At 37.9% G+C, this 16359-nt stretch overlaps 1 protein-coding gene across 2 annotated transcripts in view; it reads right to left on the minus strand.

The window, feature by feature from the left end:
• Positions 1 to 4067: 4067 nt before the first annotated feature.
• LOC137173299 (RNA-binding Raly-like protein) overlaps positions 4068 to 16359 on the minus strand; it is a 103911-nt gene continuing 91619 nt past the window's right edge. Inside the window, exons 5-9 of one of the 2 annotated variants that reach the window (XM_067578061.1) lie at positions 15959 to 16137; positions 10800 to 10913; positions 8700 to 8869; positions 6455 to 6493; positions 4068 to 4398 (exon numbers count right to left, since the gene is read on the minus strand). In XM_067578061.1, coding sequence (XP_067434162.1) covers positions 6461 to 6493; positions 8700 to 8869; positions 10800 to 10913; positions 15959 to 16137 — 496 coding nt within the window. In that variant the 3' untranslated portion in view covers positions 4068 to 4398; positions 6455 to 6460. Of the gene's footprint in view, positions 4399 to 6454; positions 6494 to 8699; positions 8870 to 10799; positions 10917 to 15958; positions 16138 to 16359 lie in introns of both variants that reach the window. The other variant, XM_067578060.1, reaches the window with a different exon arrangement.

Raw genomic sequence — 16359 nt, forward strand, 5'->3', positions numbered from 1 at the left:
CAAAGTTACAGTCAACATGCCTTTTGATAAAAATATCTTTACAAAAAATGTACATTTCTATACAACAGTTGTCAGTTACACATCTCTACAAGCCCCACACTGAATCCCAAACCAAGAGTGATTCTGGTTAAAACCTGCAACAACTCCAACAAACTGTCAGTATATTATTTCAACGTTATTTTAAACGCAATAAAATTTCTCTTCCTATTCTAGCTGGCGTTTGAAATAAACAAGATAAGGACTATTTACAGTGAAAATGAAAACTGAATGTGTTGAGCCAAAAATGTTCTAAAGTGACCCAGATAAAGTACAACAGTTAAAAGCAATGAGGCTATTTTTGTTTTTTTTAATTTTTGCAAAATATTTGACACATCACCATACTGTTCATTAAATAACAGGCTACCAGCAAAAAAGATAAACATGTAGCAGAGCTGTTTCCCTTAAACATGTTTTCTGAATACAAAAATAGTGCTAAATATTACACATTATCATCATTCACCAGACACTTACTTAGAATGAGCTGCAGGACAGTCGTTTTTTAAAATTTTATTTAATGTATTTTTTTAGGCAGCACTGCCAGGGACTGTTGTGTTAATGAAATTGTGCGAGGTGATTTTTCCTTCACGTTTATGTATGTTTAAAGGGTCACTTCAACCAAATCACCAAACAACACATGTTCTAACTTTTCCTTAGTGTTATCCAGCCATGATAGATAGTTTATGGTTTTTTTTGTCCAGGTTTTGGCTGAATGCACTTTTTTGTTTGTGGTGCTCAAAGAATTTAACAATTACATTTGAAAAACTCTAATCCTAACCCGTTCTTCAGGTTATTAATCCACAGTTTTCATGGAAACCATTTTCTACCCAAGGTCAAATAAAATAGCAAGAGAAACATACATTACTGTTGAATTTTTTAATGTAATTTTTTATGCTTCAAGCACCACAAATGGAATTTCAGTCACCTTGTGATTGTATTAAGTGGCAGTACGAGTCTCAGGGGTGGATATCTCAAAACCTGTGCACATAAAACCACAACTATGTGCTTGACTAGATACCACTAGAGATAAGAGAGCATTTATTTTTCGATAATTTCAGTGAAATTACCCTTTAAACCATAAATGACACAGAATCATATGGTTAAACTTTTAAATAGAAACCAGGACTTCAGCTGATATTCAGTCAGTATAAGGCTGAATCCAAATGTCAACCATCTGGACTTGGGCTTGGACTGAACCCTTGCAGACTTCAGGACTACATACCGTCATCAACTGTTGATAAGACTATTGATAAGCTTTCACTGCTTTTTTACCATTATTATTTTTCAAAGCTTTTTAGTGTCATATTTTTTTCTTCTGCATATTTTTTGTTAAATATTGTTTCTACATGATGCAAGTAACACATACTTTTATACTTGCATTTGCAAGGCAAGTTTTTTGTTCGCAATTAAACGCACAATACGTAATTTTCTGCCACTAGGGGTCTCTCAATCAAAACAATAACAAAAGACAGAGTCTGATGAAGTTGAGAAGAAGTGTGGGATCATGGGAGAGGTTGTCTTCAACAAACAATCAGCTTTTCCTGGTTAAGATGCCTTCAGTGTTCATCATTCATGAGGTTTTTACCAGGAGCCGAATTACCAGGAGCCTAATTATCCGCATAGGTCTCCTCCAAACAGACATGGTGATTAAAACCAGTAAAAACACTGAATAAAGTAGTTTATTGTTAAAAATCAACGTTTCTCCGGCTCTGTTTGGCAGACAGAGGAGTTCTGGAGGGGCTGCGAGCTGAACTGCTGCTAATGTTTGCTCCGCTTGTTTCTTTGATAACTTAAGATCCAGACATCCGATGATTAAAATCTTTCATCAGGTTAAAAGATATAGTTAAAAACAACCAAGATCTGAAAAGTGTATCGTATATATCAATTTATAGCAGCTTCTGGTAGACAACCACAACACTGACGCATATGCAAAGGGATATGACGCCATTGACAGGTGACCAAATGAAATGGGCCATTACCTCGATTTCAATTGTTTTCGATTTTCAATTGTTGGAAACATTTAGGATAATGTAAGTACATAAGTCAACAAAATATATAACATAGGTCTAGTTTTTAGACATTATAATGCCGAACAGTTACATATTATACCTTTAATAATGTTGTTGTGTCTTATCCCAGTTGCAAAGAACTGTGGGTAATTCAATCAGCGAAGTCTCCACTCTGAGCGGACTCTGTTGGAGTCTGCAGCAACTCCACATGAGCTCCCTTGTGGACTTGATGAACTGTGAATTCACAACTGCCCAGTAATGCGACCGTTTATTCCACGTGTCTGCAAGTGCGACAAAGTCAGGACATTTGGATTCAGCCAAGAGCAGAGTTACTTAAAACAATGACAGAATCATATTTCTTTCTATGCTTTCACTTTAAAAAAACACTGTCAGGAGGAGGTGAGCATACAGCTAATATAGCACAAGTGTGTCAGGTGGTACACTACATAATAGTGCTGTACATTCACTCAAAAAATGGCAATTAAGGAAATATTGTATTTATAGTCTAGTTGCACAAAAATTAATATTTTTTCAGTCTAATACAAATTTAAATCATATTGTAGAATATTTTGCTCCTACAATAGTATCTGTCTCCTTATCTATTACAGTATCAATAATCTGTCAAATATATTAGGTTACATTAAAATTAAAAAAAAACAAAAACATTTAGGCTAATGACAGAGCAACAGCAGTTAAATCTTACATTAAGTCGACTTCTTTAAAAGCTTTCAGAGCACTGTTCAAACAGGCTTAATAATTGAATCTGAAAGCTTTTACAGATGTTGGCTGATAAACACCATCAGTCCAATTTATGCTACTGAGGAATCACCTGGAAACACCTGGTATAGCTGAACAGTAGTTCCCAACACCTACCTCCTCCTTAGAATGGCTTTAAAGGAAATCTGAAAGCTTGAGAAAAAACAAACATGCCTCTGTCATTGTTTTGAGCAAAATTACTCTTCACAACTATTACATATCGCAAACAAATGGGCAAACTTGATGTGAATAATTAACAGTAGAACATGCTGACATCCAATCACTTGTGGCATAATTCACTTTGCAGCAATTTATTTATAATCAGGTTAATTATAATCACTCAGCTGAAGCTTAAGCCGCATTTGGAATTTTTGCATGTTAGCAGCTCTACATGGTAGCGATGTACCTGACAAATGTGAACGTCAACAAGCACAAATCATGAAAACTAATGTTAACAAACTGCACCAATGAGAGAAACCAAAGATTCAGTGTTGGAAAGTTTATTTTATATGTATACAGTTTGTATTTCACTTTAATATTGACTGTTATTAAAGAGGAATGTGATATTGTTTTCTATCACCACTTTGTGATTTAGGTTGTATTAAGGCAACACAAGCCATTGTATGTTATACTCAGATAATCTAAAAATCTTTCCACGTGTGATTTAAAATAACACAACTTCCACCATTTCCAGAAACCTTACCTCACTGCCTTGCCTACATCAGATGGAATCAATGCAGAATGCAGAGGGAGATGGCGAAGGAGAAGGAGAAAGGGCATTGGCTCCTGAACAGTAGCAGTCCATGTTGTGATGCACAAGCTGAGCAGGGAGGAGCGCATTGAGACGTTAGGGCACTGCTCCCTGGCAGGAGGCCTGTGCCAGTGTTGGCTCGCAAACACAGGAAGCCCTTTCTGCTTCTGAAACTTGGCAGGAGTTGGAATATATGATGGAACAGCCCCACAGGGCATTTGTGTGATAAATGGATAAAGCTGGATAAAGTTATGCTCACAGCTATTGGCTTAGTTAAATCCGAACCAGACGGAAATGATGTTTCATTCATTTTCTGAATGTTATACTGCGTTTGCAGATTGTTCTGACGGTCGTTTATTCATTTGATTTTTGAGCAACAACATAAATTCATTGGAAAACAGTTTGTGAAATTACAGTGCAATCACATTTCATAAAAGCAGCAACAATTGATCAACAAAGTCATGTTCCCTTCGTTCAACGTAATTCAATTTATAAATCAGAAAAAAAAACCTTCATTTCCTTCACTTGTCTTTTATTTTTTCTGCGTCTCTCAGGAACAAGATTAGCGCATGATACTGTCAGACTCTTGCAATGAAATATAAGTTCCACAAAATATCCATGAGGTAAAGTCAATGCATTAAAATGGGTGTTGAATACATTTTCTTTAGAGAGCACATCACATTCGCTTTGTGCTGCACAGTTGGGCATCTAAATGTGAGTCAGCATCTCTTGAACACAACTTACAGTCCAGAATGGGTGTCTTGATCCCCTCAGAGATCCTTTTCTGTCTCTTGAAGGTGATGATGAATTCTAATACCACGGACTGGGGGTGTCTGCTTCCTCACCCTGGCAAGATAAAGGAGAGAACCGATGAAAAACACATTATGGACTGTGTCTCCTCCTTAAAACACGATGGCTATTTATAATGCTGTAAATCTGATGAGGATTAAGCAGAGTTTAAAGCTTGTCCATTTTGAAAGGCCTCAGAAATATCTTGGGAAGAGCAGAAATATTTTGCTGAAGCCCAAGCTGCTTTTCTAATCCTTCTGGACATTACTTATTGAGGTTCTTCCCACTCTGATTTTCCTTGGTAGGCCTGCAAGCAAAACATTCATATATTCTCCACGACCTTCAGTGGGATTTTCAGGCTTTTAAATGTATGTGCTCTGAGGAGGTTTTGTGAAATGGCCACTGACAGAATTTTAAAAGGACAGACCTATGGAAAGGAAATGGAAAACTGAAGTGTAACGTGTGGGTTTTTTTTATGTGCTGGGAGAACTGGAACACCAAATGCCTGGACAGGCAGATAAAGATGAGGGGAAAAAAAGGTGCGGTGTTAGCAGAGAAATATTTTTCATGTGCACAAATAAACTTTACAGCATGTCATAAGTGAAAACTCTTGACAAAATATTTTAATATACCTTTTTCATAAGCTAAATAAAAATAGGCTTAATCCTTGAAAACAAAACTATGACAGCAGGTACAACAATTTTATCAATTGTCTCTGACAGTATTGTTAGCTAACGTTACCGGTTTGTGGAAGGGAAAAAAAGTAACAGATTTATGAACTATATTTATCTGCAATCTCACAGAAAATTAGACAAGAAATTGCAAAGATAAACAATGAAACATGAAGGCTAGCATGCATTATTAAAACATTTATAAAAAGTTAAGCTAATGCTAACGTAACACTGTCAAGGGCTGTGAATGTGGGTGTAATGCTAGCACTACTTACAGTTGGTTATTGTTTGTGTTTATAGGCTACTGATGTATGCTGTCCACCATCTAAATTTTATTCTAGTCCGTTAAAGGATTTTACTTTCTTCAAACAAAACATCTATTTTTAAACTTTTGGACAGAAGCAGGCTAGCAGTTTCCCCCTTGTTTCTAGTCTTTATGCTAAGCCAAGCTAGCCAGCTGCTGTCTGTAGCTTCATTCAGTAGTTAACACAGACATGAGAGTCTTCTAATCTAACCCTCGGCAAGAAAGTGAGTATATGTATTTTCTGAAATGTCAAAGTATTCCTTTAAGACATTTGTAGGCTGTTTTGGTCAGTAAAATTTTAGTCCCGCTTGTGTGTTTTTAATTAATGTCATTTCAGCATTCTGAGCCCACAGCTGTCACCATCTTTGATGTGTACAGTTACCATTGTTATAGGTGTTCTGATCTAGTGCAAGGTTAGTGAGCCATTGATTACCTATTTCTTGTTTTTTTTTTTGACTAATCTCAGACTTAACACTAGCAATAATCAAATGACTAAAAGTAAAATACATTTTTGTCAAAAGATTAAAACTAAAAATCAGGTGCCAAAGTTAACACTGCTGTATAGTCTCTAATGAACAAAGTTGCTTTCTGAGATTTCCTTTGCTAATGCAAAAGCAAAAGAAAACTAACATAGCTCAATTCGATGTTACATCAATAGTGTGCAACCCATAAACACTGCTAAGCACCCCCGCTATGAAGAGCCAGCCAGCGCCGAGCCAACTGATGATGTGGCTGCATCATTACCCACACCCTGAGAGGTGAGAGGCAGGAAACTCTTTACCTTAGGGCTCACCATTTGTACCCCCTTCCACACAATTCAATTAGATGAATGTTGTTTATGGGCAGTTCTGGCCCATTGGAATGCCATTATTGCTCCCACTGTCAAATTCGGCATTAGCTGCCCTTCAGTGGAGCTGGTCTTCCAAATGTCATGGAGCTAATGACTTCGGAAATGATTAACGAATGTTTAGAGATGCTCAAGACACAGTTCAGTGGTTAAAGCTTTTAATGAGGACCGGATGTAAGGACTTTAATGAGGACTGGCTGTAAGAGCCTCCAGGACCTTTAGCATGCTTGTAGAACAACCTCACAATGGCTGTTATGGACACTTGGATTGGAAAAAAAAAAATCCTCTTACCTGATCTCAGTTGTCAATATCCGATACATGGTTCTCTATCTGAAAAGGAAAGCAAAGAGACAAAGTTAAAATCATGCATACGATAGCCTTTTAAACGGAGCACACAGGTTATATTTAATCTCCTCTAAAGGTCATTGCTGATATATGCTCAACAAGAGCAGCCATGCCAACCTATAGAACAGTCTTTGTAGTACATTATCACAATCTGTGATCAATGTGACCTTCAGGAAACAAATAAATCTCTTCCAGCATGTCTCTGAAAAATAATTTCTTCCATTAGCGAAGACACAAAGCTTTCATCACGGACGGCATGCCCATGCTCACGTGGTTAATGGATAATAAATATACCATAATAGAGAAAGCATTGTCAAAAGTATAGCCACACTGCACAGCTGAACCCAGATGAAACCGAAGATAATGGCTTTGATGTCACTGAGAGGTGTGAAATGAGTGACCGCATCGTTCAATTAATACTAGGGGGATATAATGTTTGTAATGGAGCACTGTAGGTGTCTTAAAGCCCCCCAGCATGCATATAGCTGTTAATTATTATTAAGATTAATTCATGAAGTCAGACAGAGAAGACAGTAATTAAATCTTTTTTGTTTAATTGCTAAATTAAACATACATAATTAAACATTAGATAATGGATATAATGGTGGAAAAGCACAGTATTTTCATTATAGAATTACGCACAAGACCTTCATCAGACACCAGACTGTTTTAAGAGTTCTAGTTCAACAGTAGTTCATCTTGCAGCACATTTTTCATATAGTAAAATGCATTTTTACATTACAATTTTCTGTGATTACAAGTAATCTACAATGCGTTTTTTGGGCAGTATTGTAGGTGTGATCAAGTCTAAGCCACAAATGATTGAGATCAACTGACTGTGGCTGACTGTACACTTTATACAGTCTTTATAAACTTTGCCTGTTAGCCAGCTTGTCTGATGAAATGAGTGCTGAAACAATTAATCAATTAATCAATCAATGTAAAAATAATTGGAAACTATTATTAATCGAGTCAAGTTAAGTAATTTTTTACTTGTATAGCGCAATATCAAAAATCACATATTTGCCTCAGGGGGCTTTACAGTCTGTAAAGAAATACAACATCCTCTATACTTAGACCATCGATTCGAATAAGGAAAAACTCCCTAAAAAAGCCTGATATTCCCTAGTTCCAGATTCTGTTCAGCTGTGAGGGTTGGCTGCTTTTTTTGTCTTCTGTTCTGGTAAAATCTACTGGATACCTTGAGCACTAAGAAATGTGATGGACATTACTGTATCTACCATTTTCCAACATTTTATAGGCCAAAGGATTAATCCATTAAGCCAGATTAATCAATGAGTAATTCGTTAAACCATGAGTAATATGTGAGTGCAATTGTCAATTTTATGTCAAGAAAAAGGCTTTGTTGTAGTAAAAAGTGGGTGAATTAAAGTAGTCACTGTCATGCATAAGGTGACTCCCCAAAAATCTAAACCACCAACACTGGTCAAAAATCATTCAAATTAGCAATGCTGAAGAGTGTAAATCATTCTGACAATGTGACAACACCAAGAATGAAACAATGAGTTGATTAATTGATAAGTCAAAGCAAAAAAAATGTCATAAAATTTGATTGTGTTGCTCTTCTCTATTTTATATCATTTTAAATGGAACATCTTTGAGTTTTAGATGCTAGGTCGAACAAAAAAGGTAATCTGTATACATCACCTTGGGCTCTGGGCATCTTTTTATTTTCTGATATTTTATATACCACGATTGTTAAAAAACAAACCAAAATAAAAATGAGTCTCCTCCACAGATCCTCTGATCATCTATTCCTTTAGTGTCCTTGTTAAAGAAAACCTCTTATGTACTGTTCTGCATCCTCCACTTCAGCATCAGATCTACACCAGTCCATGCAGGTCTGGTCTTAAATGCTCTCCTATGTTCCTTCAGCCATCTGCTTTAATTATAGGCTGTACGTGTATGTGTGTGAGCTAGCGCCTGTGCCTGTGTGTGGGCCTGTGAAGAGCCATGCTTCCACTGTTTGAGCCAGGGTCGACAGGGAGAAACTGTCAGTCCAGGCGCCCTCACCATTCACTCATGTGAAGCCCTGCTCTCTCAGATCTCTGGTCATGAATAATTCTGGAAAATTAACTTTCAGAAGACGAAGACTGTCTTCCCACTTGAGATCTCCCAAAGTGCCTTGCTCTCTCCCTCCCTGTCAGGCCCTGTCAAACGTTTCTCTTACCAGATGGTGGCTGCCCTCCTCGTCGTAGTCGTCCTCGCCTCCATCGGTCATCTCTCCCGCCTCCACGTCAAGCGCCCCCTCGCCAGCCTCCTCCCCAGAGTTCTCTGCCGTCTCTGACACGGACTCCTCATGCAGGGAGTCGCAGTTGTCCTCGTACTTTCTCTGAGCCTCTGAGTGAGAAAGGAGGGCAGAGAGAAAGAATTCAGTCTGACAGTTTCTTAGCAGAGAAGTTTACTTGGCTGAATTTTTCTATTTTCTCAATTTGTGAACAAACTGGACCCCCAGCAGTCCCCCGAGGCGATGCACACTGTTGTGCTGAGCATATGGTTTAACCTCAACAAACAATCAAGTGACTAAGACTGCAATTTGTATACCCTGTCTACACCCACGCATTTCTATAATACACTTCCATTTTAACTAACACAGTAATACTGTAGATGAATGGATGATGGCATGGACACAGGCAGTCGCTGCGTGGGTGGTGTAGACAAGCTTTTGGCATGGTTAACTATTTCTGAAATTCCACTGAATGCTGCAATCTCTCATACACATTTAGAGTCAGCAAATTACATCTTTTTTGGTTTTAAAAAAAAGTAAATCTGGAAATTTATGATAGCCAAAAAGTCTGAACACACTTTTTCATTCAAGTGAACGGGAAGATGTGTCTAAACTTTTGACTGGTAGTGTATGTGGAAGAAAAACTGGACAAAAATTGGAAAATCTGATTAAAAAAAAAAAATTAACTCTACAAAAATTTGTGGAAAACTGCTGCTTAAGGGGTGTTTTCAGACCTGCACTTTTTAGTTTGGTTAAATGGAACTCTAGTTTGTCTTCCTCATTGGTTTGGGCAAGTCTGAACACAGTAATTGTACTCGGGAGCAGACTGAAACAACCATACCAAAACCCTTGAGGATTTTGTCTCAGTGCGGTCCCAAACAAACTGTGGTATGTTTGTAGTAAGAATGTGATCCAACCTCAATCTGACCCAACAACTAGGCATACTCTGCAAGTTTGAGCTAAATGGCCTCTGTAGCCAGGTGTGCTTTTTATACTGGGTTGCAGATGAGCGAAATCAACAGTTGCTAGCAGCTAGCTGAAGAATGAACTGATCTGAACTAGCGCTAGAGTAGTTCCTTCAGAACCTTCTTCCTGTGTTTATGTTCTTTCTCCTGCCCTAGACACATCTGACCAATTAGCAGAGTGAACCACGCGTGGCTTGTGGTGATGCATTTTGGTTCGCTTGGATTCTTCTCTGTGTGAAAAGAAACTCATAATCAAGGGGAAAAAGCACCAAGTTCACCAATTCATCCACTGATTCGGACAAGAGCACTACTACAGGTTTGAAAACGCCCTTAGACTCTATACTAGTATACTGTTTCTTGTTTTATTTTAGAGTTTTGATTTGTAGACACCACATAATTTTGGTTTGAAATGAATACTGTAGAATTAAACTGATTGAACGGACCCAACATATCAACAATGAAGAAATCTGAACAATTAAAAAATCCAAAATGTTGCATTTTTATAGTAATAACTGCTTTGCCACCTGATCCGCCAATGGCCCTTTATGTGAATTTTGGCTTTTACACTTTAAATACATCCATCATCACCTTATGACCAGATAATCTTGGATTTTTCATTGTTTCCTGTATGTGGTTTAGCTGTTCCAATAAACTTCCAATAAATCACACAGCGGTTCACCTGGAGGAGATACAAGACTTATTTATGATTTATGTGATTTATTTGGCGTTCAACTGTCATGGAGTTTAAAAAGAGAATACACCAGAGTGTGAATAAACAGTGCAAACATGCTTGGTGAAAATTGGAACATGCGCTTTGTGGGGTAAAGTCAGAATGACCTTCACAGTGAGCTGCACTTGGAGACTGTCCTGTAGCGCAGGGCATCTATAAAGTCCTCTCATATAAACTGAGTCAGCATGGCGTTGACACCTGTCTGCTGTTATGACAGAGAGCTTTGCTGCTCTTATCTCCCACAATGTCACTAAGACTTATGGCCAGTGTGTGCTCTTAATTTCCCTCCCTCAGTGGTCCTTTTCCTTTCTCCCCCTGCTAGCTCGGATTCTGCTGTCTGTTTCTCACCAGACTCGGCTCTCTGCTGCTTCTCAATCTTCTCCAGACGTCCCAGCAAAGAGTCAATCTTCATCTTGATCTGAGTGAGCTCCCGTTTAATAGTCTGAAGCTGGTCCGTCTTCACTGCTGTGGCACAAAAAAGCAAACACACATCTTCACATACTGCGACTTTAAGATGGGCTTAGTTTCCCTAATACTAATTTGTACACTCATTTTAATGATGTTTTTTCATGTGGTTTATCACAGACTGCATGCTGTCATCTGTTAATACTTTAAGTTTTTAGTTTTATCATAACTCTGAGTCACACTTTCCTCAGGAAAGAACATCTCAATCTGTCCAACTGTAAAGTTACCCATCTGAAAATGTGAACCTGCTGCTTTCAATTTGAAGATTAGTGCATGGCTTACGTCCACCACGCTGTTCAGCACTGCTCAAGTTTGGCTCAACTGTGCCAATATCTGAACAAACTACTGTTATCTTTCAGTTGCCAGTAGATGTTTGGCATTGGGTTGTTTCCACTGAAGGATGATATCTGGAAAGTCTTGTATTATAAAATGAAAACAGATTGTACTGAAACAGCATTAACGTCAGCCTGATGACAATGCATTTTTGAGTTTATCCAGTTATCCAAGAGTTTAAAGAATTATTGGTAATACTTGCAGGTTGCATAGTTTCCTAACATTTTCCTAGACAGAAAGTGCGATGGTAAATTCTTAGGAAGTTTCCTGGAAAAAACTATAATTTGGTGCTAATTATTATAGGGAAAATGGAGACAGTTGGTGCACTTCCATTTTAGTAATTCCAATTAAATGGTAGTGTAAATTAAATAGTCTTTTGTCAATGCTTAGCAGGTCAACAAATCATGGAAAAAAAATTGAATTGTCTTCAGGCAAGCATGCAATTCAACATATATGAAGAATTTGGTTTTACTTTAGTTTAAATAGATTTTGGTCAATTTTTCCACTTATAAAGATTTTAGCAGTACTTTAAGGAAATTCTTCAGAAAACTGTCAACTGCTTATGGACTTTAACAAATTCAAAGAAGTGTCTCATAATATTCTGTTTTCCCTTAAATTAGTGTTAAATTACAGTTATTTCCAGAAAATTATTAGGAAATTTTGAGACCAATTAAATAAAGCTCTATCGAATTGTTGTGTAACTCAACAATACAGTACAATGAATTTAACTTAAACTTCATCTATAGAACATTAATAACTAGCATTTCATATTACTCCAGATTTCTTTGGCATCAAAACTGAAATGTTCAAATGAAAAACAATAGCAGTTCATTCACTATTTTATATTTATATGTGCATTGTTTTCCATAAACCTTGCTAAAGGTCATTTTGCAGTTAAAATATAAATAACCCGTGGCGTGTATCATAATATGATGCAAAACAGCATTTGGTCTGTTAATCCATTCTAGTTTAAGTACCACTAAAAGGAAAATTAGATGATCAACACTTCTGTTTGGAACACTAAGCTGGATTTAAAAAAAAAACACAACAAAAAACAAACTAATAATGTGTTTCGATTGCATTTTTAAATTTCATATACTGATTGCAACTTTGCCTGATCATTGCCTCACTAACAGCACTGCAAGAGAAACAGGAGGCACAATTTTCTCTCCCACAGCTTCTGTTTACTGCCTTATGAATAATTGCTCTCCCCTTCTTGCTTTGCTTTAGGTCTTACACTCAGTGTTCACTCCACAATACATTTATGAGGTTTGGGTAAATGAAGCGTAACTGTAACATGTCAAAGTTTGAGTCTTAACCGTGATATGTCATATGCAAATAACATCTGCTGAAAAAAAAAAACTATCCGAGGGACGTCACCATTAATTCAATCTGGTCTGTCTCACGGTTGCTCAAACGAGGGTGTACTCCTTAGCAGCTTGAACTGAGCAGATTAACGAATTTGGACCATAAAGTAATAAGATAATCTTATTCCTTAACCCTCGGAAGCTGAAATGTGCCATCTTTTGAGAGGAGGGAAAAACAGACACCAGAAGTTGAGAAGTAAACATAAAATTCTCTTTGACACCTATCAGATTCTGTCAAGGCTGGAAAGAGGATGGATGAGTGCTCGGTAAACAAACCCACGAGTTCCTGTAAAGCTTCAGCCGGAAAATCAAGAGGCAGTAGACATGCACAGAATCAAAACATTACTTGTCTGGTATTATGTCTCCATGCAGCTCTTTAGGTTAATTTCACTGATGTGTATTTACACCCACACCACATCACAATGCAGAGCCCCTACTATGTCTGCGTGCTGCTATGTATGAGCTAAACCGTTGCATAAAACATCAACATCTACAGTTAGAGGCGATGTCTGCGCATGATAACATTTTCTGACATATTAGCTCGCGGTAAACTGGATTTCCCAAAAGGACATTTTAATCTTTCAGAAGAATTCATGCTGAAAAACAACTGCCAGGTAAGATCCAATACATACTGTATGTTATTTTTTAGTATGTTACTTCCTTAAAATGGAGCAGAATGATTCATGTGTGCATGAGAGAGACAGAGAAAAGGAGTATATATATCCACACTGAAGGCCATATACATAAGGAATATGTGTGTGGAAATCCAAAGAACTAATCTCATGTTGTTTTGTAAAGCAGCCATCAACTGGAAAGCAACAGAGCAGCAGAAAATTAACTTTTCTGAGGTGAAAAAGGGGGAAAACTGTGGATATACAATGATATCTCGGTGGTGGGACACACTGAAGTGTCTCTATCTGCCTCTCAGTATCACCTGCCTCTATGTGCGCAAACCAGAATACACGAATGCACACGTGCACGTACGTATACCCCCACATTTACTCTTACTTCCTTATTCCAACATTATCTGAGCTCGCTCTGGGCAGCTTACTAGTTATCCTTTGATGATAAGAAAGTGTGGAACAGTCTCTAATTTATCGGCGCCTCCAGGCCTTTTTCCTTTTGTGCTATCAGTCACATAAGATGCAGAGAGAAAACATACACATCCTAATCCAACACGGCATCTTTAGATAGCATGGGTTAAAGGAAAAGGGAGGAAAAAAATGACATTGTTATTTAATAAGCATTAGGAGAGATTTAGGGAATGAGTAATGGATCTAATTTTAGGACCTGATGATGAACCACAGAAATTTTATCTTGGGGATAGTGAGGATCTCTTGAATCACTGGTCTATGAAGATTAAACTGGACAAAGAGTTTTGGGGCTGGTATTGCTGATGTTATTCATACTGAAACGAATAGTTGTTGAAAAGTTACCAGCTTGGACCTATGAACTCTAGTGATACCATGTTTTATTACTTTTCCTCAATGCACCAATGCACACAAATGTAACCAATAATGCAAAACCTGTACATGTATGCATATTTTTCATCAACATTCTAATAAATAAGAGCTATTTCAATAAAAAACAGAGCAACTGTGATTACTACTGGATGTTGCCATATTTGGGGTGGTGTCTCTCTTAGGCCCTTGATTCTGTCCATGTAAACCATTATAAAGCTGCACTCGTCAATACTTTGATATAAACAGTGGGTCAAATGACTGTTAGTAACATGCAAGGGGTGACTCACAGTGACAAATCCACATAGAATTATCAACTGACTCTGCACATTCCCTCAGCTCTATGAAAAGTTTTAGTGTCTTTCAGCTCATTGTTTTGGTTTTATGGCCCATAACTTGACCGTTTTGGCTCATTATTGATCATCAATCCTGTTTTCAGACATAGGAAGCCATTGTTTTCAAAAAAAAAGGTCAGATCAACCTGCTGCACACTACCTGCTCAGCACCAAATGGTACACAGACAAAGTTAGCAACTAGCTGGTGAACACAGTAAAATATTTAGCAGCAAAGAACAAAATATTTACCTCAGAAGTAGGTAGAGAGCAGAACAGAGCTAAAGGGAAAGTAAATACTGGACTTAATATCCGTTGGGTGGCCAGAAACAGGACCACAAATGAACATAGGCACCTGTCACCTACTAAATATCACCTTCAGAAAGTGATATTATGTTCTGTTTCTCGCCTATTTCATACCAAAATAGTGGCCAAAAAAGTGCATACAAAACAGAACAGAAAAAAAACGTAATGTTTGTGCCTCTGCTCTGAAACGGGGCTGCATGTTAAGCGGTTTTTATAATTTCCTTTCACAATCACAGTCTTTAAATAGGCCAACAGTCCCAACATGTCTACAAAAACTGACAGTGAACAAAGTAGATTGTGAATTAAAGTCAAAGTAGATTTAATGTGGGAAACACAAATCTATCCATCCTCATGAGCCATGCATCCGAAAGCTGTTTTTTTCTTTCCCCCTCAAGTGAATCATTACTCGTACAGCCCAAGTGCTTCAAACTGCCCACCCTGTTGTTTGGACAAGCTAACCTCATTTTGCTGCCCAATCTATCTATGCCAAAGTCAATACTGATTTTTCATGGTACTGGCAGGGGCAAATTAGTCTCCCAAACATACAGCAGCACTGCTTAGACAGAGGAGAGAATTCATTGACTCTTTCCAAAAAGAGGATAGGAGATGGGCTTTTTTTTCCCTTCTCTATAATACCAACTGCAACTGGGTCCTCCTGACAGACCTTACCAAGCTGCTTGCGCTGATAACACTGGCCTAGACAGGCAACAATGAAACAAACACTGTAGCCAATTACACAGGCGACGGATAGAGAACGTTTAGGAAAACACAGCTGACCACAGCTCCACAGAGATGGCCCCAATCTCACATTAATTACATTTAGGACGTTATAATGCATCACCAGTTAATCAGAAGACCAAATGAGATCCAGATGGATCCTGGTTGACAGGAATAACACTGTTTGCAGAATGGGTGCTGCTCTGAAAGCTTGGATTATATTTGTGTTTGTGATTTAGTGTTTTGCTCTACATTGCAGTGTGCCTTGTTCTGAGCTGCCGGAGTGAATTAAATAGCTTTTTATAGTGGCGCAGCACAAGTAGCACAGCTGAATCATACCATTGCTTCTTCTCTTGGAGCCAGGGTTTTGAGATTTGAATTAAGCTTTCAGTTTTTCAAAAGGACAAAAAATGCCATTAGTATAATTAGCCAGTTTTTTTGTGAAAAATAAAAAATGAAATAAAAAAAATAATCTGACTAGTCTAGGGAAAACACAAGACAAGTAGAAAGCACCTTATTGTACGTACGTTTGAGCCCAGAGGAGGATGATGTGGGAGGTCTGGAGGATGAAGAGGAGGAAGAGGAGGTAGTTTTGATGGGGAAAGAGGTCTTCCCACGGCGGGAGGAGGGAGCGAGCACCCTGGAGCGTTTGAGAGGGATCACGGCTCTGGGTGGGGGGGCCACTCGGCCGTGGTAGTCAAAAAGCCTCAAGAAAAGAAAAACCTATAATATTACACTTCACCTTTGACACTTTTTCTATAAAGCCACTGTCTATTATAAGAGAGCCTACAGCATTCAGAAAATGTCCAACTAGTGGAGCTAAAAGGTTTTTCCGTTTATTTCACCCCTTTATAAAGCCCATTATCTGTTGCCAGCATTGTATTTCAAAATAGATTTTCTATGGATTTTTTTTTTTTTTCTTCTTCTT

This window comes from Thunnus thynnus, chromosome 21, assembly GCF_963924715.1.
Source record: "Thunnus thynnus chromosome 21, fThuThy2.1, whole genome shotgun sequence".
Lineage (NCBI taxonomy): Eukaryota > Metazoa > Chordata > Actinopteri > Scombriformes > Scombridae > Thunnus > Thunnus thynnus.